At 35.7% G+C, this 23,433-nt stretch overlaps 4 protein-coding genes across 5 annotated transcripts; 3 read left to right on the forward strand and 1 right to left on the reverse strand.

Moving 5' to 3' along the window:
• The first annotated feature begins 3,529 nt into the window (after positions 1 to 3,529).
• Positions 3,530 to 5,795, forward strand: LOC125202240 (centrosomal protein of 135 kDa-like). The gene has a single exon (XM_048100601.1). It carries the CDS (start codon positions 3,626 to 3,628, stop codon positions 5,519 to 5,521), a length of 1,896 nt encoding a protein of 631 aa, XP_047956558.1. The 5' UTR covers positions 3,530 to 3,625; the 3' UTR covers positions 5,522 to 5,795.
• Positions 5,796 to 13,134: 7,339 nt separating this feature from the next.
• LOC125200969 (cingulin-like) lies at positions 13,135 to 15,476 on the forward strand. Its single transcript, XM_048098823.1, has one exon. It carries the CDS (start codon positions 13,288 to 13,290, stop codon positions 15,169 to 15,171), a length of 1,884 nt encoding a protein of 627 aa, XP_047954780.1. The 5' UTR covers positions 13,135 to 13,287; the 3' UTR covers positions 15,172 to 15,476.
• Positions 15,477 to 18,021: 2,545 nt separating this feature from the next.
• LOC125198449 lies at positions 18,022 to 18,642 on the reverse strand. Its single transcript, XM_048096789.1, has one exon. It carries the CDS (start codon positions 18,640 to 18,642, stop codon positions 18,022 to 18,024), a length of 621 nt encoding a protein of 206 aa, XP_047952746.1.
• Positions 18,643 to 19,190: 548 nt separating this feature from the next.
• On the forward strand, positions 19,191 to 23,319 carry LOC125200778. Of its 2 annotated transcripts, XM_048098541.1 has the most exons (6): positions 19,191 to 19,352; positions 19,933 to 19,986; positions 20,107 to 20,421; positions 21,742 to 21,943; positions 22,330 to 22,558; positions 22,864 to 23,319. In XM_048098541.1, the coding sequence occupies exons 1-6, from the start codon at positions 19,236 to 19,238 to the stop codon at positions 23,078 to 23,080; spliced, it is 1,134 nt and encodes a 377-aa protein (XP_047954498.1). In that variant the 5' UTR covers positions 19,191 to 19,235; the 3' UTR covers positions 23,081 to 23,319. The 2 variants fall into 2 exon arrangements, with proteins under 2 accessions (XP_047954498.1, XP_047954499.1); XM_048098542.1 differs by lacking the exon at positions 19,933 to 19,986.
• Positions 23,320 to 23,433: the final 114 nt, after the last annotated feature.

Consider the following 23,433-nt stretch of genomic DNA (forward strand, 5'->3'; position numbering starts at 1 on the left):
AGATGAATGGTTCCCATACCGGGTGGTGCACGATAATTAATTTACTCTGTCTTCCTTGTATATCCATATGAAAATGCATGTAACATAGTAGTAGTAGTAATACCTATGTTGTTTGCTGGCTTATTCCGTAAAAGACTATGTGGTGAAGAAGGATGACAAATTGCTAGTACAGCTCAAAGAAGAATGGGGAGATGAAGTCTATGGTGCCGTTGCTATCAAGGCATACAACCCGAACAGGGGTCGTGAGGAACGGGTGCTGCGGAATTTTGGTGAGAGCAGAGAGCCCAACCTCCATTAACTCCTCGTTGACATTTTGGGACGGTCCAAAGACTCAAGCACAAGAGTTCTTAAGAAGATAATACATTTTTGGATGTTACTCCCTCCGTCTGCCATTAGTAGTCTCATTTACGGGCGGCAAGTGTTTTAAGAAATACTCCCTCCGTTCCAGATTAAGAGTCACTTTTTGCCATAAAAGTCCGTCATAGTTTAAGAGTCACTTTTAGAATTTTCCATATTTGGTCATACAATTTTATCCCATTCTTCATCAAAATTACATAAAAATGTCATTATCTACATTAAAATAAATCAAAACAAAAATCAAAAGTTAAAAGGGACCCAACTTCAACGAACTCCACCATCTCACTTCATTTATTACACACTCTATCATCTCACTTCATTTATTATACACTCCACCATCTCACTTCATTTATTACACACTTCAACTCTTTCTTAAAATACGAGCCATAACAATAAGTGACTCCAAATATGGGACGGAAGGAGTATTAAGAAAGTGAGTAGAAAAAAGTTAGTGAAATAAAAGTCTCACACTCGTATATATTAGTTTTAAATAAAATGTGAGTGGAATGAGTTAATGGAAGGTGTGATCCTATTATCATTTATGGTAAAAATGAACCAGGACTCCTATTTGCGGACGAACTAGAATGGAAAAACGAGTCCTATTCGCGGACAGAGGTAGTATTACTTTTTTGTGATATAACTTCAGTTAATATAATATTCACCACGTAGTTTCCTTGTGTTAAAACTCCTTCCGTCTACGAATAGGAGTCTCATTTTTCCATTTTAGTCCGTCCCCGAATAGGAGTCTCCGGTTCACTTTTACCATAAATGGTAATAGAGTCTCCACCTTCCACTAACTCATTTCATTCATATTTCATTTAAAAGTAATATATACATGTAAGACCTATATTTCACTAACTTTTTTCCACTCACTTTTCTTAATATTTCTTAAAATTTGTGCCGCCAATAAATGAGACTCCTAACAGCGGACGGAGGGAGTACTTGGAAACTATTTAGATCTTTCAGTCTCAATTAACCTCCACCGTTCTCTCAATTTTAATTGGACAAGTGTGACTGTTACTATTAAATCAAGTATCATCATTTATATTTGTATTTGCATCCATGGCATGCAAAATAAAATGTTGTTGGGTCATGAAAAACATACAAATTTTGTTATATACTTCTGCAATTGGTATTGGTTGTATTTTTGCTTGCAATGTCAAAGCAGCATAATACTTCAGTGAGTAGTAAATTGTACTATACAAAATGATTACGGAGCATACACACTTTGCTTGATGAGGATATTAAAATTTATCCCTCTATTACTAATAACCATGATATCAATTTCTTTTATACATTTAGAACAATTAGCAAGCAATATCAGATAAAATTCTAAACTAAAACATCGACTGTAGACAAGTAGGCCGGGACTACCAACTTATCTACTCCTAATAAATTAGCATTAATCTCGATACACAAATTCTATAAATATTTTTGCTTTTCTTTGAAATTTTACTAGACCAATGCAATGAATATATCTATTTGAGAGTGATCAGAATTCAGGCATCATTCAAATATTTGAGCATTTTTTAAATGTGAGATGCAAACCGCCTCAAAAGATAATAAACGAAGAAATTTATAAGTGCGGGAATAGACTGAATAGTATAAGTGCATCCATAGCCCCGGCCCGGATTCAGGCCTCAAATCCCATCTACGTCATCATTTTCCTAAATTTCAGGCCCAGACTACAATTCTTATAACCTCATAGGTCCCATTTAGGTCATAACTATTAAATTGCACTATTCATAATTTACAACCTATTTTGCACGTGACATAAAAAACGTTAAACAATTAAAGCACAGAAAATTCATTCTTCATTCGGAAATTGAAATTACACATCAAAAAATAAAAATCGTTCTTCCTTTCTCAACACCAACACCCCACCGCCTCTCTCTCTCCACAAAGCTACTTGCTCCCAATCCCATCTCTCTCTATTTTTAATTGCTACCAAATTCCACCACCTCCCATCTCCGCATGCGATTGCCAATTCCGCCAAATTCCACCACCTCACAAAGCTACTTGTGGCCCGACCCCCTCCAATGCTGGGACGGGACGCAACGGGGCACGGCCCCGCATCCTCCAACCCCGAGCCGGGCCACAACGGGGCGCGACCCCGGGACTCAACTCCGTCACCTGGCGCGGCCTGAGCCGCGTCTCGCTCCCCTCCAACGCGCAGGTCGCGGCTCTAAGGCCGTTACCCGTTGGCCTAATTGCATACTCCATGTATTAGGACATCCCACTTAGAGGTGCCCAAGGTTCCGGAACCGGCGGTTACGGTTCGGAACCGCCGGTTTCGGTTCCGAATCGGCGGTTTTTTAGCGATATTTTACGGTTTTTCACGATTTTGAACCGTTGGTTTTTTTCCAATCCCGGCTTAGTTTTACGGTTTTTTGCGGTTTCGGGTTGAAACCGCTTGAAACCGAACCACGGTTCAAAAATCGACGGTTTTAGTTCGGGTAAATTCTCACAGTTTCGGTTCAAAACTGTAACCGGCTGCTTGATAAACTTTGGGCAGGTCTATCCCACTATGAGCTTTACAAAAAGAGAAATCTTCTGGTGTGTAACAACATTAAATATTTTGGATTCGAGTGTACAACCGTTAAAAGTTGTATTCATTTTTATATATAAAAAATCCTTTTATTTTATTAATATTATTAAAAAATATGCAGTGATCGCGTCCAATTCACTATAATTACCTACTCCATCTCACTGAAACGTTCTTTTAACATAAGATTTTTATGTAGTACATAGTATATTGTCTGTTAGGTTAAGTTTAGAAAGAATAAAAATGTGTTATCCATATTATGAATATCTCTAATTAATATACTGTATTAATGTAAAGAGAAAAATACTCCCTTCGTCCCAAGGAAGATGACCCATTTCTTGAGCGGCACGGGATTTTATGCAACTTTATTGTGTTTGTTAAGTGGAAAGAGTAAAGTAAGAGAGAGGGAATAAAGTAGAGATAAAGGGATTTCCATTTTAAGTAATGGGTCATCTTGATTAGAACAAACCAAAAAGGAAAGTGAGTCATCTTCAATCGGACGGAGGGAGTAAATTTGAAATGAAGAAAATAAAAAAGATAAAATGCAGTGGGTGGGGCTATTAAAAAAATCCCCATCGTATTTCGAGCCCTCCTAAATTCAAATTTGATTCCCATCTCCATTTTCTCCTTAAAAAGCCCTTTCAAAACCCTCAACCCTTCATCTTCAATCCCTTTCGCCACCACCAAAAATTAGGTCAGATTTTTCCGGTTAAAGTAAAGGAGATGGCGAAGAAAAAAGTATCCCATGCCAACCACCAGAAGCCATCGCAGAAGCAGGACGAAACGGTGAAGTCTCACTCGTTGGACTCGCCGCCGCCGTCTTCAGTAGATTCGGAGAAGATCGAGAGCCTCAAATCTCTGAATCAGATGCTGCTCAAAGAGGCGGTCGAGCGCCGCCAGCAGGTGGACTCCCTTCTCCAGTCCAAAGGCTCTCTGGAGATGGAGCTGACTCGCTCGAACTCGGACAAGGAGGCTTTGGGATCCGAGTTGGCTCGGCTTGTTGAGCGGGTGGCAGAGCTTGAACTTGAGAGGAGAGTTGTGGCAGTTTATGTAGCTGTTCAGGTTGGTGTGGAAGGGGAGGAGATTGTTCGGGAAATGAAGGGGTTGGAGATGGAATTGAGAGAGAAGGAGAGAGAAGTCGAGGAGAGGGCTAGTACGATTGCGAGGCTGAATGCAGCGTTGAGTGAGAGCGAAGGTGCGTTGGGGGCTGAGAGAGCGGCTTCGAAGCGAGTTCACGTGGAGAGGGATGTTTTTGAAGCTAAGCTGAATCGGCAAATTGAGGAGGATTTAGGGCTGAGGGCGAATCTGGCTGAATTGAGTGAAAAAATTAGGGATTTCGAAAGGGAGATTGAAGAGTCGCGAGCTGCCTACAATGCTGTAGTGAGTGAGAGAGAGGGAATGGAAATGCGGATCAAGTTGCTGATTGAAGAGAAGGATTCGTCGGTGAGAGATTTGAAGGAGTCTAATAAACTTTTAGAGAAGCTGAAGGATGATATCAGTGTGATTGTTAGGGAGAAAGAAGAGGTTGAGAAGGAGAAGAATGGGGAGATTGGCAAAAGGAGAGAGTTGGAGATTGTTATGACCGGAATCAATGAGATGGTGGCTGGCTTGAAGAAAGAAGAGGCGAATCTGCAGAAGATTGTGGCCGAGTTGGATAAGAAGTGTGCTGAGGGTGAGACAAAGCTTAGTGAGATGTGGAAGGAGACTGATCGATTGGTTGGGGAGATGAAGCTGAGTGAGAAGAGGTATAAGGAGTTGGGTGCTGAGAAAGGTGTCATTGAAAAGGAATTGAATGATGCGCGTAAGAATTTAGCTGAGAGCAGTCTTGAATTGGAGGGCTTAGCTAATGAGAAGATTGTGATTTTGGAGGAGAAAAGTTGTGTGGAGGACCGAGTTAGAGAGTTGGGAAGCCATGTAGATGAACTTAGGACTGCTGTTGTCGAGTTGGAGGGATCGAATGTGGCTTATGTTGACAAGATCAGGAACTTAGAATCTCAAGTTGGTGAGTATAAGAGTAAACTCGAGAAGGTTTATGTTGAAAGAGAAGGAGTGGAGCGTTGCCTCAACGACGAGAAGCAGAATGCTCTGAAACTGAAGGCTAAGATTGAAGAAATGGAGAAAAGAATCAAGGAAAGCCACAAGGCTAGTAAGGAGGTGAAGACAGAGAAGGCTGCAATCTTGTGTGAGAAAGTGGAGTTAGAGAGCCGATGTGGAATGCTGAAGGAGGAGATTGCTTCTCTGCAAGAAACCATGGCTAGATCGCAGGCTGAACTCAAATCAATGAAGAGTAAGGCAGAGACTGCAGATGCCAACTTGAAACTAGTGCTGAAAATGCTAAAGGGCATATCGGCCTTCTGCTCTAAAGAGGTGTGTGAGAGTGAATTTAGCAATGTGCACGCTAATGGCGAGGCGCTGAAGGTGCACGTTGTGGAAATGGAGACGATAAAGAATGCTTTCAAAAGCAAAGCTGGTAAGGTGGAGGAGATGAAGAGGCAGTTGGAGGTGCTGCAATGCAGTGTGATGGAAGAGCAGAAGAAGAAGAGCTTTTGGACTATGTTGTCATCGGCCACCACGCTCTTGGCTGCGTTATCCCTTGCATATGTTTTTCGTGGCCATTGAACAACATTGTTTTGGGGGCTCACCTCCGATTAGTGTTGGAGGCATGAACTGAATTTTGGTATGCTAACTAGAGGTGAAGAGAGACGTAGTATAATACTATTTGAGAAATTTCGTTTATGAAGAAATAAGCTAAAGCTTTGATGCTAATGGCAAATGTTTGAAACCATTGTGGTAGGTAGTAGATGAGTAACTACTCTTATTTCATCAACTCTTTGCTTAATTACGTTTCCTGCCTCTTTGTTTCAATGAAATTGATTACATTTTGCAGTCTTCAGTTCAAGAAATTACTCTGTTTCTTTTGATTGTTTCTGGAGTTTAAACCGACAGCTTTCGTTTAGAAATTATTCTTGGTATTGAATTTTTAAAATAGTGAATAATAATTCTAAATGATGGTTTTGCAGATGAAACAAAGAACATTGCTTTCATTTTCCTAGATTAAGTTTTCCTACAAACATGAAGTCGTCTCCACAAAACAAGGAATGACTCGAATTATTCGCAACCATTAAATCTGAAGGTTTTTGAAAAGAGAAAGTAAACCAAAAACATATTCAGGAAAACTATAGTAGGCTCTTGAGATCCAGTGTATCATAATTTACTATCCCACCTTTTCATGATCTGTTTTGATTTTTTTTCATCTTTTTTTCTTCAATTCAATTTATACTATGTAGTTTAAATTTGTACTATCTATGAACTAGGATTATCTCAAATAGGATCTTCATCGGTAAAAAAATATTAAAATGAATACATTCCACGTAAAGCAATGTTGTTGTTTTTGCTGGTTTTTCATTTCTCAAGACATTTTGTATGTTTTGTTTTTTAATTATGAGAATCCGTTGATAAGATATTGGATTTCATATCCTACAAACGTAAGAGGACAATTGATAATTGAAAAATACTTAGTCCGTATTTTAACTCTTCTATTCAGTTTGAAATATAAATTTCTTGCAATAAACTCGAACCCAAAATCGGGCAATAGCCACTCTAATATTATTAGGCAACTCACCTCACAATGTTGAATACTCTGTTTTCCTTTTACTTTTGATTTTTGAACTAGGAGGTGGTCTCTAGTGGGCGACTTCCAACAATGACAACAATTCAAATCGGCATTAATTAATTCATTAAAATGTAATTAATTACTATAGTAAGTATTATTTAACCCATCAAAAATATGCCTAATTAGGTGGAGCGTTTGGTGCTCATTACGCATATTAGGCAGGTTTGTTTTGCCTCCTCCTCGCATTTGGTATTTCTTTTTGGGAAATGTTATGCGGCCATAACGTGGCTGGCCATAAAATGGTATTTCAATAAATATAAATACTACGAATAGAAATCATTTAATTACCTTATTTAATGCTTAAACAATGTTTACATTATTACCCTTTACTTAATTGCAATAGTAAATTTCAATTACACAATTTGTTATTTATATTTCTTTTGTTTTAAAACTCTTTCAGTTTTTATTTTTTATTTTTACTAATATAATTTTATGTATGATGTATTATTTATTTAAATATAATGTGTATAATCCAGTTATTAGTTATACGATTGAGAAACTGAAATTTTGATTAATATAATTTCATACTGATTGAATTTAATTAGAACAATAAATATTTGTTGTTAATCATTGAAATATATAGCAATATAGCTTCATAGTCAATATATTTATTTGTATATTAGTGAGATGTATAGTACTAGTACTAATTACTAGTAAGAAATGAGGGATGAAATTGAGCTTAATGGATGAGTTTTGGTAGTTGGTGCCCTGTGATAGACTACTCAAAGTTTTATCTGAGTTTTATAGTAGTAATATTTTATTTTTACATAATACAGTAGTATTATACCATCATGATATGATATTATATAACTTAATAAAAATATTACATACTACTCAAATTGATCTCCTAATTAACATTGGTGATAGTATATTAAATTATCGATAATTCATTTGACTTATAAATATAAAATGGTGATATTCACAACTATAATGATTCGTGCGCTACAAAAGATTACCTTTTAAGGACACGAATTAACGTCCTTAATTGTATCAAAAATTTCTTTAACAATATTTATGTTGTAAAATTAGAACTAATCAAAATTGAGTTAATATATGATTAAATTATAAGTTTATGATCGTTCAAATAAGTAATTGAGTTAATATATGGTCAAACTCAACTACTACGTTGTATTATGAATTTAGGATATACAAATAAATATAATTATGGTTTTTATATTGATCTTAGATTCAACGGGAGATTTAATTCATTTTTATTTAATTGGATGATTATGTTTCAATTCAAGATTTTAATTGATAATATTAAGATGTGACATCATAACAATTGAGGGTTTATACTGATTATAGATATATAATTGAACAATATTAATTTTAAATAAAAATGTATACTACTCATTTTCGATTAATTGAATTGTTGAATACATTAAACTGATTATAAACTATACATGAGTTTTTGTCATAACTAAGCTTTATAAATTATCTAGGATTTTAATTTATTTAATGGATTTCAATTAAGTAATTTCCAATTGTCTAATTTATACATTCAGAATAAGACATTTTCTATGTATACTTTTAATATTGAAACATTGTCTCCTCTAAAAAACTGAATTACCTTTTTTTATAAATGCATTGTATACTAGTATAATATTTATATATATTTTGTTATAATTATGTAAATACTAACTATTAATAATTGACTTATTTTTATAAAGGATAACAAAAATAATTAGTAAAAATTGAATTCTAATATCATTAGATATTTATATTAGTATAACTTTAAAATTATTTTTACACAAAATTTTAAATAACAAAACAAAAATAATAAATAAAAATATAAAAAAGTGATACGAAATCTACATAAAAGAATTGAAAAGAGGGTTACATTTCTCTTATGTTTTCTATATATAGGAATTTTGATTTATTTTATTTTTAATTTGTTAATTAAGTATCTCAAATGATTTTCAACTGAGTGTTCAAAACTTCAAATTCAGTATAATTGAACAACTGAGAGTTCCTATTAATTTTTAGATTTAATATAAAAATTAAAAAATTTCTAATTGATCTTATATTCAATTAATAATTTAATTAATTTTGATTTGATTGAATTATTGAGGATTTCAATGGATTTTTATTATGAATTGCACAATAGTTTGTGTCTCAATTTTTATGAACCATTCAAGATTTCAATTAATCTCCAACCATCAATTTTATATTTTATTTAATCAGAATTTTCTATATATACTTTTAATATTGGAATAATCTTTTCTCAAAAAGTTTGAATTAGTATGTAAAATAATGAATAAAACGTTTACATCTATTTTATTTATAAGTTATTTAAATATTAATATTAAATATAATATACTTTAAATTATTTCATTTGTAAGTGAATCTATATAATAATCAACAATAATCAAATTTTAATATCATAAAGCTATAGGTTCTGATTTAAAAGCAGTTATATATATTAAACAATTAAATAATAAAATATAAAACAATAAATTAAAGTTTACAAAAAAAACTGAGTAAGCTGACATAAAACGAGAATGAGCTACAAATTCAAAGTTCCAAGATGATTTGATGACTTAGTTTTTATGTGTATTTATTTGTCTTATGTGTATTTATTTATGGACAAAGGGTAAATTAGTTTTAGATAATTGTTACTTTTAAGATGAACTAAATCCAAGTAAATAAGTATTAAATGTAACAATATTTTATTAATATTTTATTTTTATGGTCAGCCATATTATGACCATTTAGCATTATTTTTTCTTTTTTCCTTTCTGGCTTTGATTCTTTATTATTTTTCTCCACCAGTCTCTCGATTTTAATTAGACAATGATGTCTTGAATATCATATCAAGTTTCACCATTTTATTTTGTACATGTGTTGTAATCCTAACGTTTAGGATACAAATGTTCAATCGATCGCACGAGATTTATTTAGTACTACTACCTATAATAATGGATGTCAATTCAATTCCAGACATGCGAATTGCTCCGTATAATCTTAGTTTTATAAGTTTATGGATGAAAATTTAGAGTCCAAAAAAAAGCACAATCCGTATGACCCCAAATCATATAGCCAGTAACCCGATAGAGTATTATTTAATTTTCAATTCATAATCCGAATGACATGTATCCAAAGTACTTCATTCGTCTTTCTCACTTACTTTACTTTCTACTAATAGTGTCATTTTTTTAATAAATAAGTGCTTAAAAAAGCGCATCGTTAATAGTGTGACGAACGGAGTCAAATGTGGTAGTGTACATACTATGCCATTGTATTTTGTCTTCAATATCAAAATCAGTACAATAATAGCTCTCAAAATAGTTAGTATTAGTACCCCATATAAGATGTAGGTACAAAATGATAATGATGTGGTGATAAAATTTCTCCTTCTATTATTAATAGCCATATTATCACTTTCTTTTATTCATTTCAGCAAATTAGTAAGCAATATTCTGAGCTAAAAATCGACTATAGACAAGTGATCCCTGACTGGCAAATTTTCTACAAAGAATTTTGATATTTAAAAAAAAAATTATTTACACCTATGTAATGAATAATATCTTTTCACGGTAGTAGAGGACACATTATTTAATTGCTACTATTAGATAATTTTATAGGAGTACTAATTTTTAGATACAAACCGCCTCAACAGACAATAACTGAATAAATTTGTGAGTTGGGAAATAAAAAAATGGCGTTGGTCAAATTACATACGAGCATATATTAAGGCACCCAATGAGGGTGGGCATTAACAATGACGAAGCTTCGTCTTTATTCGAGGTGCATACTTCTACTAACTCCATTAATGGAGTATTAAATGATTCTCATCAACAAAAAATGATAAATAAAATAAGAAAACAAAATTATACTAGTAGTATTAATAGAGAATGTGGTCCATCATAAAATATATAGAAATTTAGGAAAAAATGGTGGATTAATTTTGCAAGACTGATAAAAAATTAAGAAATAAGATTTTTATTTGAAACAAAGGAAGTCTTATTTTTTATTTTAATTTCCATAAATTTAATTATGTTTCTTTGTCGTGACTAACTATTTTCTCTTTTTCTTCTATTTCTTTGCTCTTATTTATTCAATTATTAAATAATTCTTTTGCTAATTTTATTATTAAAACATGTTGAAAATACATACGGTACATTACTCATCATTTTCATTGAGAGCGAAATATTTATTTTTCAGACTCGAGATATTCTGCACACAATAAAGTGAAAGAAAGAAATATTTCTATTTTTATAAATTTTTCACTTTAATGTGATATTCCAAAAAGAAGGATTGTGTTACATTGATTAGGAATCAAAGATAAATATTCCCCAGTTCCATAATATGAATCACAATTTGTATGAGTACACATTTTAAAAAATGTAAATGCCAATTTGTATGAGCACACATTTTAAAAAATGTAAATGCTAATGGATAAAAAGTTAGTGGAATATGGAATTTACTTTTTTATATTAATTTTATAATAGAATTTGAGTGAAGTGAGTTAGTGGAATGTGATACTTACTTGTTATTTAGTAATAATTTTACCCCAAAAAAGAAACATACTCCATACTCCATTCAATTCGTCATTAGGAGTTCCATTTCTTGGCGACACGAGTTTTAAGAAATGTTAAGAAGAGTGAGTGAAAAAAAGTTAATGGAATGTGTCTCACTTGTATATATTAGTTTTAAATTAAATGTGAGTGAAATGAGTTAGTGAAAGGTGATGACCCTACCATTTATGATAAAAGTGAATCGGGACTTCTATTCGTGAATGGATTAAAATGGAAAAATAAGACTCCTGTACGGCGACGGAGGGAGTACTCTCGATGGCCCCATAAATATGTCATATTCCACTTCTTAATTGATAGTACATTTTTAGTCTGTAATTTATTTTAGTTTAACTTGGCGCGAGTTTTAAGAAATTATTTAATTTTATTATAAAAATGTTAGGAAGGATTAGAAAAGATTAGTTCAACTTTTATATATTATTTTTATAGTAAAATGAGAGTATAATAGTTTAATAAAGCAAGAGTCCCCTTTTATCCAAATTGAAAAAAAAATTAAATGCAGATGTGTCAAGATAACAAGACATTATTTTATACTCTAGAAGATTGATAGTATAAAATTTGATGAGATGCTGTTTAATATATTAAAATACAAATTAAAAACATTATTTTAGGAGTACTAATTAAAAACTTCGTCCATCCTATAATAAAGACTTTATAGATGATACGAGTTTTATTATGAAATTAGTAAAGTATGAGAAAAATAAAAAGAAAAAGTGATTGATATATTGTTAGAACACCAATAATATTGGACAAAAAACCACCCCAAAATCTACTACAACCATTTTTTATTATATTTTATATTTTATTCTTTTAATTTTTGATTTAGAAAACAAATAATATAGATACTATCCTCACTGTCCCAACTAAGTTGGTACAAAACTTTTGGCACGAAGATTAAGAAATTGTGTTGAATTGATTAACTGAAAGTAAAATAAAATAGGAAAGAAAAAAAAGTAGGAGAGATAAAGAAAGAGTCAAGTAGATGATGAAATAAAGTAAGAGTGATTGATATTTTGTTTTTAGTCAAAAAATGAAATGACTCAACTATGTTGGAACGTCCAACGATTTAACTTAGTTGGGACGGAGGGAGTATAATGATAGAAGAAGAATGAGTATTTAAGTTTGTCAAAAACAAAAATGATTTAATTTTTTGAGACAAAATATAAAAAAAAGTTTATATTTATGAAATGGAGGGACTATGTTAGTCAGTGTTTTAAAAACCGGACCGGACCGGCCGGTTCGACCGGTCGAACCGCGAACCGGTAAGTAGTCCGGTCCGATTTGCTCATATAAACCGCTTCTACATTAAGCCGCCTTGAACCAATTAAACCGGCCGGTTGGACCGGATGAACCGCGAACCGAAAACCGATTTTTATAAAAAAATGCTTAAAACCTTGTTGTCAAGGAGGCTTGAACCCAAGACCTCTTGTCAAATCAGTAACACCACCTTTACCACTCCACCACAATGCTTTGAGTGATACTCTCTCCGTCCGTGAATAGGAGTCCCGTTTTTCCATTTTAGTCCGTCCGCGAATAAGAGTTCCGGTTCACTTTTACCATAAATGGTAATAAGGTCCCACCTTCCACTAACTCACTTCACTCACATTTCATTTAAAACTAATATATACAAGTGAGACCCCTATTCCACTAACTATTTTCCATCTACTTTTCTTAACATTTCTTAAAACCCATGCCATTGAGAAATGAGACTCCTAATGGTGGACGGAGGAAGTATGACATAAACATTAACTAAATTTATATATTAACCATGATAAATTTTTATTTACACTGACTTATAATCAAAATTAATTAAATAATTATCAATTATATTATCTATAACTATATTTAGTACTCACTAAATTTTATTATTATTAATATATGGTCTATAATTAAAAATTAGATAAAGAGAGGTGGGGAGGGGCCTATAATAATAAATCCCCCTCGTAGTTCGAGCCCTCCAAAATTTAAATCTGATTCCATCCCTTTCATATCTCTCTCTTCAGCCCCCTTTTTCTTATTGCGGTTACACTTTGGTATTTTCGTGCGGCATTTTATTCGATAACGAGTTAAAATCCTCCCAATAATTTAAACAAAAACCCTCAACCCTTCATCTTCAATCCATTTCTCCACCACCAAAAATTAGGGCAAATTATTTGCCGTTAAAGGAAAAAAAACAGATGGCGAAGAAGAAAGCATCCAATGCCAACAACGGCAAGCAGGAGGAAACGGTGATATCGCACTCCATGGACTCGCCGCCGCCGTCTTCCGTTGATTCGGAGAAGCTCGAGAGCCTCAAGTCGCTGAATCAGATGCTGCTCAAGGAGGCGGTCGAGCGCCGCCAGCAGGTGGACTCCCTTCTCCAGTCCAAAGGCTCTCTGGAGACGGAGCTGAATCAGTCGAACTCGGAGAAGGAGGCTTTGGGCTCCGACTTGGCTCGGCTTGTCGATCGGGTGGCGGAGCTCGAAGTTGAGAGGAGAGTTGTGGCAGTTTACGTAGATGTTCAGGTTGTATTGAAAGGAGAGGAGTTTGTTAGGGAAATGAAGGGGTTGGAGATGGAATTGAGAGAGAAGGAGAGAGAGGTCGAGGAGAGAGCGAGTGCGATTTCGAGGCTGAATGGAGCGTTGAGTGAGAGTGAAGGGGCGTTGGGGGATGAGAGAGAGGCTTCGAAGCGAGTTCGTGTGGAGAGGGATGTTTTTGAAGCTAAGCTGAATCGGCAAATTGAGGAGGGTTTAGGGTTGAGGGCGAATCTGGCTGAGTTGAGTGAAAAAATTAGGGATTTCGAAAGGGAGATTGAAGAATCACGATCTGCCTACAATGCTCTAGTGAGTGAGAAAGAAGGAATGGCAACGCGGATCAAGTTGCTGATGGAAGAGAAGGATTTGTCGGTGAGGGATTTGATGGAGTCGAAGAAGCTTATAGAGAAGATGAAGGATGAAATCAGTGTGATTGTTAGGGAAAAAGAAGAGGTTGAGAAGGAGAAGAATGGGGAGATTGGCAAAAGACAAGAGTTGGAGAATGTTGTGACCGGAATCAATGAGATGGTGGCTGGCTTGAAGAAAGAAGAGGCGAAGCTGCAGAAGATGGTGGCTGAATTGGATAAGAAGTGTGCTGATGGTGAGACGAAGCTTAGTGAGATGTGGAAGGATACTGATCGATTGGTTGGGGAGGTGAAGTTGAGTGAGAAGAGGTATAAGGAGTTGGCTGCTGAGAAAGGTGTGATTGAAAAGGAATTGAATGATGCGCGTAAGAATTTAGCTGAGAGGAGTCTTGAATTGGAGGGCTTGGCTAATGAGAAGATTGCGATTTCGGAGGAAAAAAGTAGCTTGGAGGGCCAAGTTAAAGAGTTGGGAAGCCATGTTGATGAACTTAGGGCTGATCTTGTTAAGTTGGAGGGTTCAAATGTGGCTCATGTTAACAAGATCAGCAGCTTAGAATCTGAAGTTGGTGAGTATAAGAGTAAACTCGAGAAGGCTTATGTTGAAAGGGAAGGAGTGGAGCGTTGCCTCGATGAGGAGAAGCAGAATGCTTTGAAATTGAAGGCTAAGATTGAAGAATTGGAGAAAAGAATTGAGGAAAGCCACAGCGCTAGTGGGGAGGTGAAGACAGAGAAGGCTGCAATATTGAGTGAGAAAGTGGAGTTGGAAAGCCGATGTGGAATGCTGAGGGAGGAGATTGCTTCTCTGCAAGAAACCATTGGTAAATTGCAGGCTGAATTTGATTCAATGAAGAGTAAGGCAGAGATAGCAGATGCCAACTCAGAGCTAGTGCTGAATATGCTGAAGGGCACATCTGCTTTCTGCTCTAAAGAGAAGAGTGAGGGTGAAGTTGGCAACGTGCACGTTAATGGTGAGGCGCTGAAGGTGCACGCAGTGGAAATGGAGACCATAAAGAATGCTTTCAAGAGCAAAGCTGCTAAGGTGGAGGAGATGAATAGGCAGTTGGAGGTGCTGCGGAGCAGTGTGATGGACGAGCAGAAGAAGAAAAGCTTTTGGACAATGTTGTCATCGGCCACCACGCTCTTGGCTGCTTTGTCCCTTGCGTATGTTGTTCGTGGCCATTGAAACAATCTTGTTTTGGGTGCTCTCCTCTGATTAGTGTTGGAGGCATGAAGTGAGTTTTGTTATGCTAACTAGAGGTGAAAACAAACTATGATGAGGTAGTATAATAGTTGAGAGAGCTCGTTTATGAAAAAATAAGCAAAAGCTTTGATGCTAATGGCAGTTTGATGCCAGGGGTAGTTAGTAGATGAGTAACTACCCTTTGCTTTCATCTCCTTGATGCAGTTACTCTTTGTCTAAGTGATGCTGCTTAATTTCGTTTCCTGTTTCTTGTTTCTTGTTTCAATGAATTTTGTTTACTACACTAACTTTACTGTTTGTGTGTGTGATGCCACCAATTCAGTGAAATGCTGTTGATAATAACATTTCAACGACAGACCATTTCCTTTTTCTCTTTTTCTTCTTCCTCCTTTAATTGAACTATGGTGGGGAATTTTTTCTTCCTCCACGCTAGGGTAAAAAATTAAAAAAATCATCAAGACTGATGATTTAGGGCATTACTTAGTGTCGCTTAAACTGAATTTTAGAAATTCTTGACTACTTGCGACTTCAAATAGGCTTGAATTTAGAGATTTCGATTTTTATTTCTGCCAACAAATAAGACTGAAAATCAAAATTTTCTTAAAATTGAATTTAGATTGAATCAAATTATCTGAAATATCGAATTTGAAAATTCAAAAAATGAGGCTAAACAATCATATTTTGCCCACTTAAGCCTAACCATTCAAAATACATGTTCATGTATTATATCCCATATTTAATTTGTTTTAAAATAAAATAAAATCAAGTGTTTGTTTTGATGGATTTGTTTGTTGTGCCTATATTTCATTCCAAAAAAGATGTGCTTTTCTATCTCCACCCTATAAAACAAAATGTACTAGAAATTTATGTATTGTATTTACTATTTAGTTTACTTTTAACATTTTATGAGCAACTACTTTTTTTGTGCTCGTTGGCACAACCGCTGCAAGATAGATCACACATGACACTCCCACATCTGCACTTACTCGAGCACATCGTCGAACCATTGACGACGCCACATGGCATTTCCTATAATTTAAAAATTAAAAAAACTAAAAAAGAAAAATAGGAAAAATGGACAAATAAAAGTGTAACACTCAATTTCTTTGTATTCAATTGTTATATAGTAGGAGTAATGAAAACATGTGAATGATGTTCCTCAATGTTTAAAGGTTGTTAATGCCCCTTACAACGTATACTTTTATATCCCTAATTTTAATGTTTTTACATAAACCATATCCAATTTTTGGTGTCTTTCCAAAACCTAGAATTTGACAAAAAGTTTGATTTAACCCCCGTTCTCAACAACGAGAAATCTTTGGTGTATTATAGTTTAATTAAGATAAAATTATTTTTGGGTTATTCATATTTTGTACCTGAATATTGTAATTTTAAAGAGAAAAACGAGAAAGTTGTCGTTGCAATACATGATTAACTCGTCGTTAAACCCATTAACAAATAGTCAGTCCAGCTAAGAACCCAACGAGCTGACTCATTATTTAACTTTAGATTATAATCAATTAGGATATAAATCAAATTATTCACAAAATTGAAGATTTTTTAAAAGAAAATGTAAATCATAGACATAATAAAAAAAAAAAACTGAAAATTATGAACATGATCTATTAATAAAAAAATAGTGCTAATTTAGAAGTTACCGAGATAAGAATGCGAGTGTAGTAAACGCTAGCCTCGAGACAGAAAAATCAATGATGCTAGCTAGTACTAGTATTTAATAAAAGAAATGGTTGCCAAGTTCTTCATTGAAGAAAGCTACCCTCCCTACACCACCACCCACTAGTTAAACCAAACTACTACTTCAGATAAAACACCAAGAGGGCAACAAGCCATGCCACACATTAAATGCCTAATGAGTGAAATAATGAAGAAATGTAGCCAGTCTCACTGCACATGGTATATAACTGATCAAAATGCCCAAGAAGAAAGAGGCAGATTGGCAATGCTCCTCAAATACTTAGAGCACAATTCAAAAACTTCCTAGCTAAAGCCAATAAGCCATTAACTTGATAAATTGAGTCCAAGAAGTTACCTTCCTAATCACAACTAACATATGCGTGCTTAGAAGGGCTCAGAAAATCAAAACCAAAAATAAAACCTAAAGAGGTAGGTCAAATATATTGCAACTAAAAAATTCTGATTTCCATCTCTTTATTAGTGGGTATGGACATCTAAACTCATAGCACAGGCCAGTCCACATGTGCGTGGAATACCAAAGGTAGAACGCAGTGCAACGCAATAAAAATCAGAAAGAAGCTCCGCCTCAGGTCAGTTGATATATAGCACAAGCATTTCTACTTCCTATTCGAGTAAGAGGAGGGGGGGGGTGTTTGGCTGAGCTTATGAGCTCCTCAAAACAGCCTATAGGCTCTAAGCTCCCCAAAAGTAAGTTACTCAACCCCAACTTATTTTTTAAAATAACTACTATGATTTGTTATCTCCATAGCCTTATACACCTCTCCAATTTGATATCTCTAGCTCACAACATATTGACAACTTATAATCTTTTAACACAATACATCCAATACCTTCTGAAGCTTTTAAGCTCCCTAAGATAACCTTAACCAAACATCACATAACAAACATAAATGATCCAACTTTATTCAACATCTTGAGTTAAACAGAAAAGCCTAAATCCCACATACTCAATCAAAGTCATAATTCCCAATATGAAATGAAGTATAGCAATAGCACTAACAAACAGTACAAGACAGATACTTCAAGGCAATTGAATTTCAAATCCCTTCGCATCTTATCAAATCCAAAACACAAACACACACACACATATACGTATAATATGTACTGATTCAATCATCAAACCACCTCCTTGGCAGGCGGCGCAGGTTTCTTGAGGTCGTCGGTGGTCACCGCAGGGATCGACACGTACCCTAATTTCCTCTTGATATCGGCGACGTCGTCGTCATCCTCATCGTCGGAAACATCGTCGAAATCGAATCGGCCGGGGGAGAAGAGGGCGTACATGAAGTACATCACGGCCCCGGTGAGGGCCCCGCAGCCGACGCCGAAGAGCAGCGCGCCGACGACGCTCATGATATCGGTGGCCCGGTCGCGGATTGAGCTGGAGACGGAGGAATAGAATTTGAGAGGGAAAAAATCGGATGACGTCATAGCTGGGGATGAGTGAGAATTGGCGTCGGAGGAGGGATCGGATTTGAAATTGAGCGAGGGGCGGTGGCCGGAGAAGGGTTTGGGGGCGGTGGAGGTGAAGATGAAGGTGACATAGCGGGGATTGAGGCGGCGGAGGGCGGAATTGGGGTTAGGGTTTGCTAATTGGGAATGGAAAGGATAATAGGTTGTGGTGGTGGTGGTGGTCGTTGTGGCGGAGAAATAGAAAATGGTTTTGCAGGGGCGGGCGGAGGAGGTGGCTGCGAGGAGGGAGAAGAGGAGAAGCAACGCTAGAGCTGAGGCTGCCATTTCCAAGAGATGAAAGATTGAAAGATGAAAGAGAAAGATGAACTCAAGCCGTTAAAAGGGAGGTAATTTCCTTTGGATTAATTTAATAACTCAATTTACATGAAGGTCAATGGGAAAATTGAATAACAAATAGAAATATCTAGTTATAGTACAATGTTTAATAGTAATTCAACATCCAACAAATAATTCTCTTGACAAAGTACTTTCAAGTTTCAACTCATATTTTTAACTACTTTTCTAATCCAAACACTATAGTCAATACTATCATTATGATTTATGAGACTATTTTGAAACCTACTCCTACTTAGAGATTTTCAATTATACGTCTAGTTGACAATACAAAATGTATGGTAATACATAAAAGAGAGAAAAGATTACAAGTGTGACAATATTCAAAAGAAGAATTGTGATCCCATTTCCTATTAAAATGAAACAAGCAACAGAGAAATGGGCCGCAAACTAAAAGATGTAAATGGGCCATAAGCCCAATAATTCTGTTATGAAATACAAAGAAAATTAATTGATTTTTGGCCAAAATGTTTATACAGCATAAGACACTGTAACTGCAAGAAAAGCAGAACCGAGTTGTTGAAATGAAGAAAACAAGTGGAGGCGGAGGCGGAGGCGGAGGCGGAGGCAGTGGAGCAGCTGGCGATAAGAAGAGAGGGCGCCGCTCTTACGTGGACTCCTCTACCGATACCCCTCCTAGGGTTAGTTTTATTCTCAATTTTGTAGTTGAATTGTGCCCGCATTTGAGATTGTGATCGTTTCACCCTATTCCGTTGAATGCTTGCTCTTTGATTTTTGTGTTTGTTCGTGCAGCTATGTTTCCCAGAAAGATCTGCAGTCTTTAATTTACAGATGATCTCTTGTTTACTTGAATTTGTGCTGTTTAAAACTTTAAATCTTGGTTAGGTTTAAAAATACTAGTACATTAGAAGGACAGTCATCTTGAATGAAATTAGGAAGACTTAATCCAACGGCTGTTCCAATTAGTTCAAGTTGATAGTGGATGGTTCATTTAGTTAGCGAAACAAATTCATGGAGTATTCCTGTTTCTCCTCCACTGTTCTGCCCTTTTCCTGCAGGGATAAACATGATTTATATGCTCCTTCATTTCTTTTTACTTGATTTAACATATTATATTAAGAAAATGACTCCATAGGGGCATTCGCCAAAGAAACGTGGAACCCGTAACTTGTAAAAATTCTTTATTATCTTAGAAAATGAAATTTGCATTCCTTGACCGTAGCTTATTAGTTTGATTGAGTTGTACGGATGTGATTGCAGCTGCTCCCCTGTGCCAGTTATGGTGATAACAGCACAACCTCTGGAATTATGAATGTATAAAAGGAATGTCCAATAAGTTAATTGATTTTTTTATGAGTTTCCCATTTGTATGAATTATGAAATGAGGGTGGTAGGAAATTTGTTCTCACATTGACGTTGAACTTTCAATTTCAGAAGCAAGCTGCAAAGAAGGATGTTTTTCAGACATTTGCTGAGAAAGTGAGGGACCATAAAGAACTGGAGTCTAGGTGGGCTGTTTTGCAGGAAACAAGAGTTGAATATTTTAGAGGGAAAGATTTTGTTAGTTTCTTGAGAAATCATCCCGAAATCAAAGACTTACTTGAATCAGATAAGAATTTAGAAATCGAAGATGTTGCAAACTCGCTGCTGAGAAAGAATCTTATAGTGCGATGTGACCGTGTTGTCAAAACTGTTCGACCTGGAAAGAGAAAACTATCTACATGGCCTGCACATTTGGAGATTTTTCCAGTAAGTTCCTTCCAACACTTTAATTTGTGCAATAAGGATTAAATGTCTACTGCTCAGTGCTCTGTGTTCTGGTGGAAGTACTATTTACCACTTGTGTTACTCCTTTCACTAGACGTGCTGGTCAACATTTCTAACTTTCATGTGACTGAATCAAAAACTGATAAAAGAGTGTGGCTATTAGCACCCTTTTAATTCTACCCACACTAACTGGACTCAAACAGTAAAAGGAGGGAGGGCTTCTCATGCATGATTTCTTTCCTCAACAAACAAAACAAACCAAGTATCCAAGTCTTTCCAAACATTAGAAAGAAAAAACCCTAAACCATAATAATTGTTCTGCTGGTCTACAACTCCTACAACTCCTTGGATGCTGGTATATTTGAGGGATGACCAGGCACCTAGTTACCAACATCTCATAGCCACTACAGTGGGTGGTGATGTTGTTGCACTTACTTCATTGATGAATACCAGTAGCAGCTGATGGTGTTGGTATTGAGTGGCAGTTGATGGGGGGTTTTTAATAGAGGAATGGCTGATGTGTTGTGAGTTCATGAGCTCACACAAACTTTTCAGATAAAGTGGCAGTACTCATGGGGGTCACCTTCAACCTGCGTGATAGTTTTAGGATGGAATGGTGATGTTATTGGTAAAAGTGGTGAAGCTATTCTGGGTGGTGTTTTCAGGTGGTGATTGGTGGCAAAGAAGCAATTTTGTGCATCGGTCAGGTGATCTGACAGCAGCATGATCTGCAGTCCTGTTCTGGCTGTTCCTGTATGGTTCGATGTTATCTGAAGAAGGGGGCAGTGGTGGTATGACAGAGCTAATTAGGGCCATTTTCATCATTTTTCGTTGGGTCATTCTCACTATAAATTAAAAATAGTAAAAAATAAAGAATTGGTGTATTAAGATCTGCCAATGTGATTATCACTCCCATTAATAAATATGAAATGGATGCTGCATGGAGATACCAATAACATAACACCTCTCTGGGGACATGGTCTTAAAAAGATAAGCTGAAGGTCGTGGAGTTGCATCCGACAGATAGGAATAATCAAAATTTATCGTGCCATTGTATTTGTTTTTCTCTCCTTTGCTTGTATTTACATTTCTTGTATGGATAATTGGATATACCTTGATCTTGACCCTTTTCCACCTGGGCTGTGTAGCTCTTCTTTCTTTTACTTTTTTATTGTAAACTGAAAAAAATGTTGGAGTCAGGAGTGGTGACTCTCCTTGCATATTAGACAGTGAGTTTGATGGTTCATTATCTTTTTAGTATGGATATCTTGTTTTCCATATCTTATTTTTTGTGATATGCAGGACCAAGTATTTTCTGATAATGACGCATTCTTTGCATGGACTTTTGTCAACCGAAGACCATTATGGCAGACCCTTCTCTCATTTTGCTGGCCTGTTTTGACGCTAGCAATATGCTTGTTTCCTGTGTATCCCCACCAAGTCAAGCTACTTATTCTCTACTTCTGTGCGGGTGTATTGCTTCTTATACTCTGCCTGCTTTTGTGTAAGTTTTTTGTGCTGATGCTATTGTCATTTTTATACATTGGATCATCCTGCCGACCTATATCTACATGACCTAACTTATGTAATGGATCTCTAGGTATGTATGTCATGTATTCACTTTAAAGTATCTCTATAACTTCATATACACTGAAAGTTATGTTAGCATGTATGACTGATTGATATCCAAGACACAAGAGCTGTTTGTTATGAGTTACACTTTGTCTTGTATCATCATACTATTTCTGTTTTTAGTTGATAGGACATCTAACCTGAGTAGTTCCTCCATGTTTTGTAGATCACTGCATGAGTATTTATGTTGCAGTTGTTGGTTGTACTTTTTGATTTGTATGTTGCCTTGAACTAATATTAGGTTTCATTTACTTGCAGTAAGAGCCCTTGTATTCGGAGCTCTATGGATTGTTCTTGGAAAAAGGGTATGGTTCTTTCCGAATATTCTTGCAGAAGAAGCAACTCTTAAGGAGTTATTCCAGTTTTGGCCCCAGAAAGATGAGGGAGAGCGCCCCAAGTGGACTGCTCGGATGTTTTTTGCACTTGTTGCCTTTCTTGTCATTCTATTACTGAGGCACCATGCTCCGGATGAAGCCGCCAGAGCCAGGTACTGCTTATGAACCATCTATCCAGTGAAAATTTATGATAGCTTCTAAGAAGTCTGTATGTTTTGCCAGTAAACTATATGAGTAGTTCTTTAGTATCTATGATAATAGTTTGATATGCTAAATTCATAATATATGTTTGTTCACCGCATGCTTTGATGGCTGAACTATTTTGAGCTTATTGATCATGTAATCTCGATATTCTCAATATAACCGAAGTAAATTGCCCCTGCTTGTTTGTGTTCCTGCCTAATTAGTGAGACCATAAATTGCATTAAGCTGAAGTGTGGTAATTCTGTCTTTACAGGTACCAGAAGCGGGTGTCCAATATAATAGATGATGTTCTCGAATGGTCTCCCAGGCTTGCCCTGTCAGGTATGATGGACAAGGTTAATGAGACAGATTCTGAGAACAATACAACTGATGATGGTGTCAAGGCAACACCTCAGCCCGATCATACAGCGGGAGAAACAACAATTCCAGAGGAATTTGAGGCAGATGAAACCCCAGATCACCATTATTAAATATTAGGATGATATGCTACCACAGTAATGAAAGTCCCAACTCCAAGTTTACATTTGTTTCTTTTATCAGCTTGCCCTATGTATTCTCTTTTATCTTTAGGTTTCTTTTTCTTTTCTTTTTTTCAAATAATGTTTTCACCTCGCATTTGTCTGTGGATTTTGTTATTCTGTTGTAAGTTGATATATTATGCCGGAGGTAAGTTTACAAGTGTGCCTTATCAACACAGAATTTTATTGAACTTTCCAAATGTCATGCAATAGTGTTGCTTTATATTTTCACTAAAATTTTTCAATAATTGACAATTGTCAAGCCAAATTCTGTCTACTGCAACCTCGGTTAGTTTAGTCAATTA

The sequence above is a fragment of the Salvia hispanica genome, chromosome 1, assembly GCF_023119035.1.
Source record: "Salvia hispanica cultivar TCC Black 2014 chromosome 1, UniMelb_Shisp_WGS_1.0, whole genome shotgun sequence".
Classification (NCBI taxonomy): Eukaryota; Viridiplantae; Streptophyta; class Magnoliopsida; order Lamiales; family Lamiaceae; genus Salvia; species Salvia hispanica.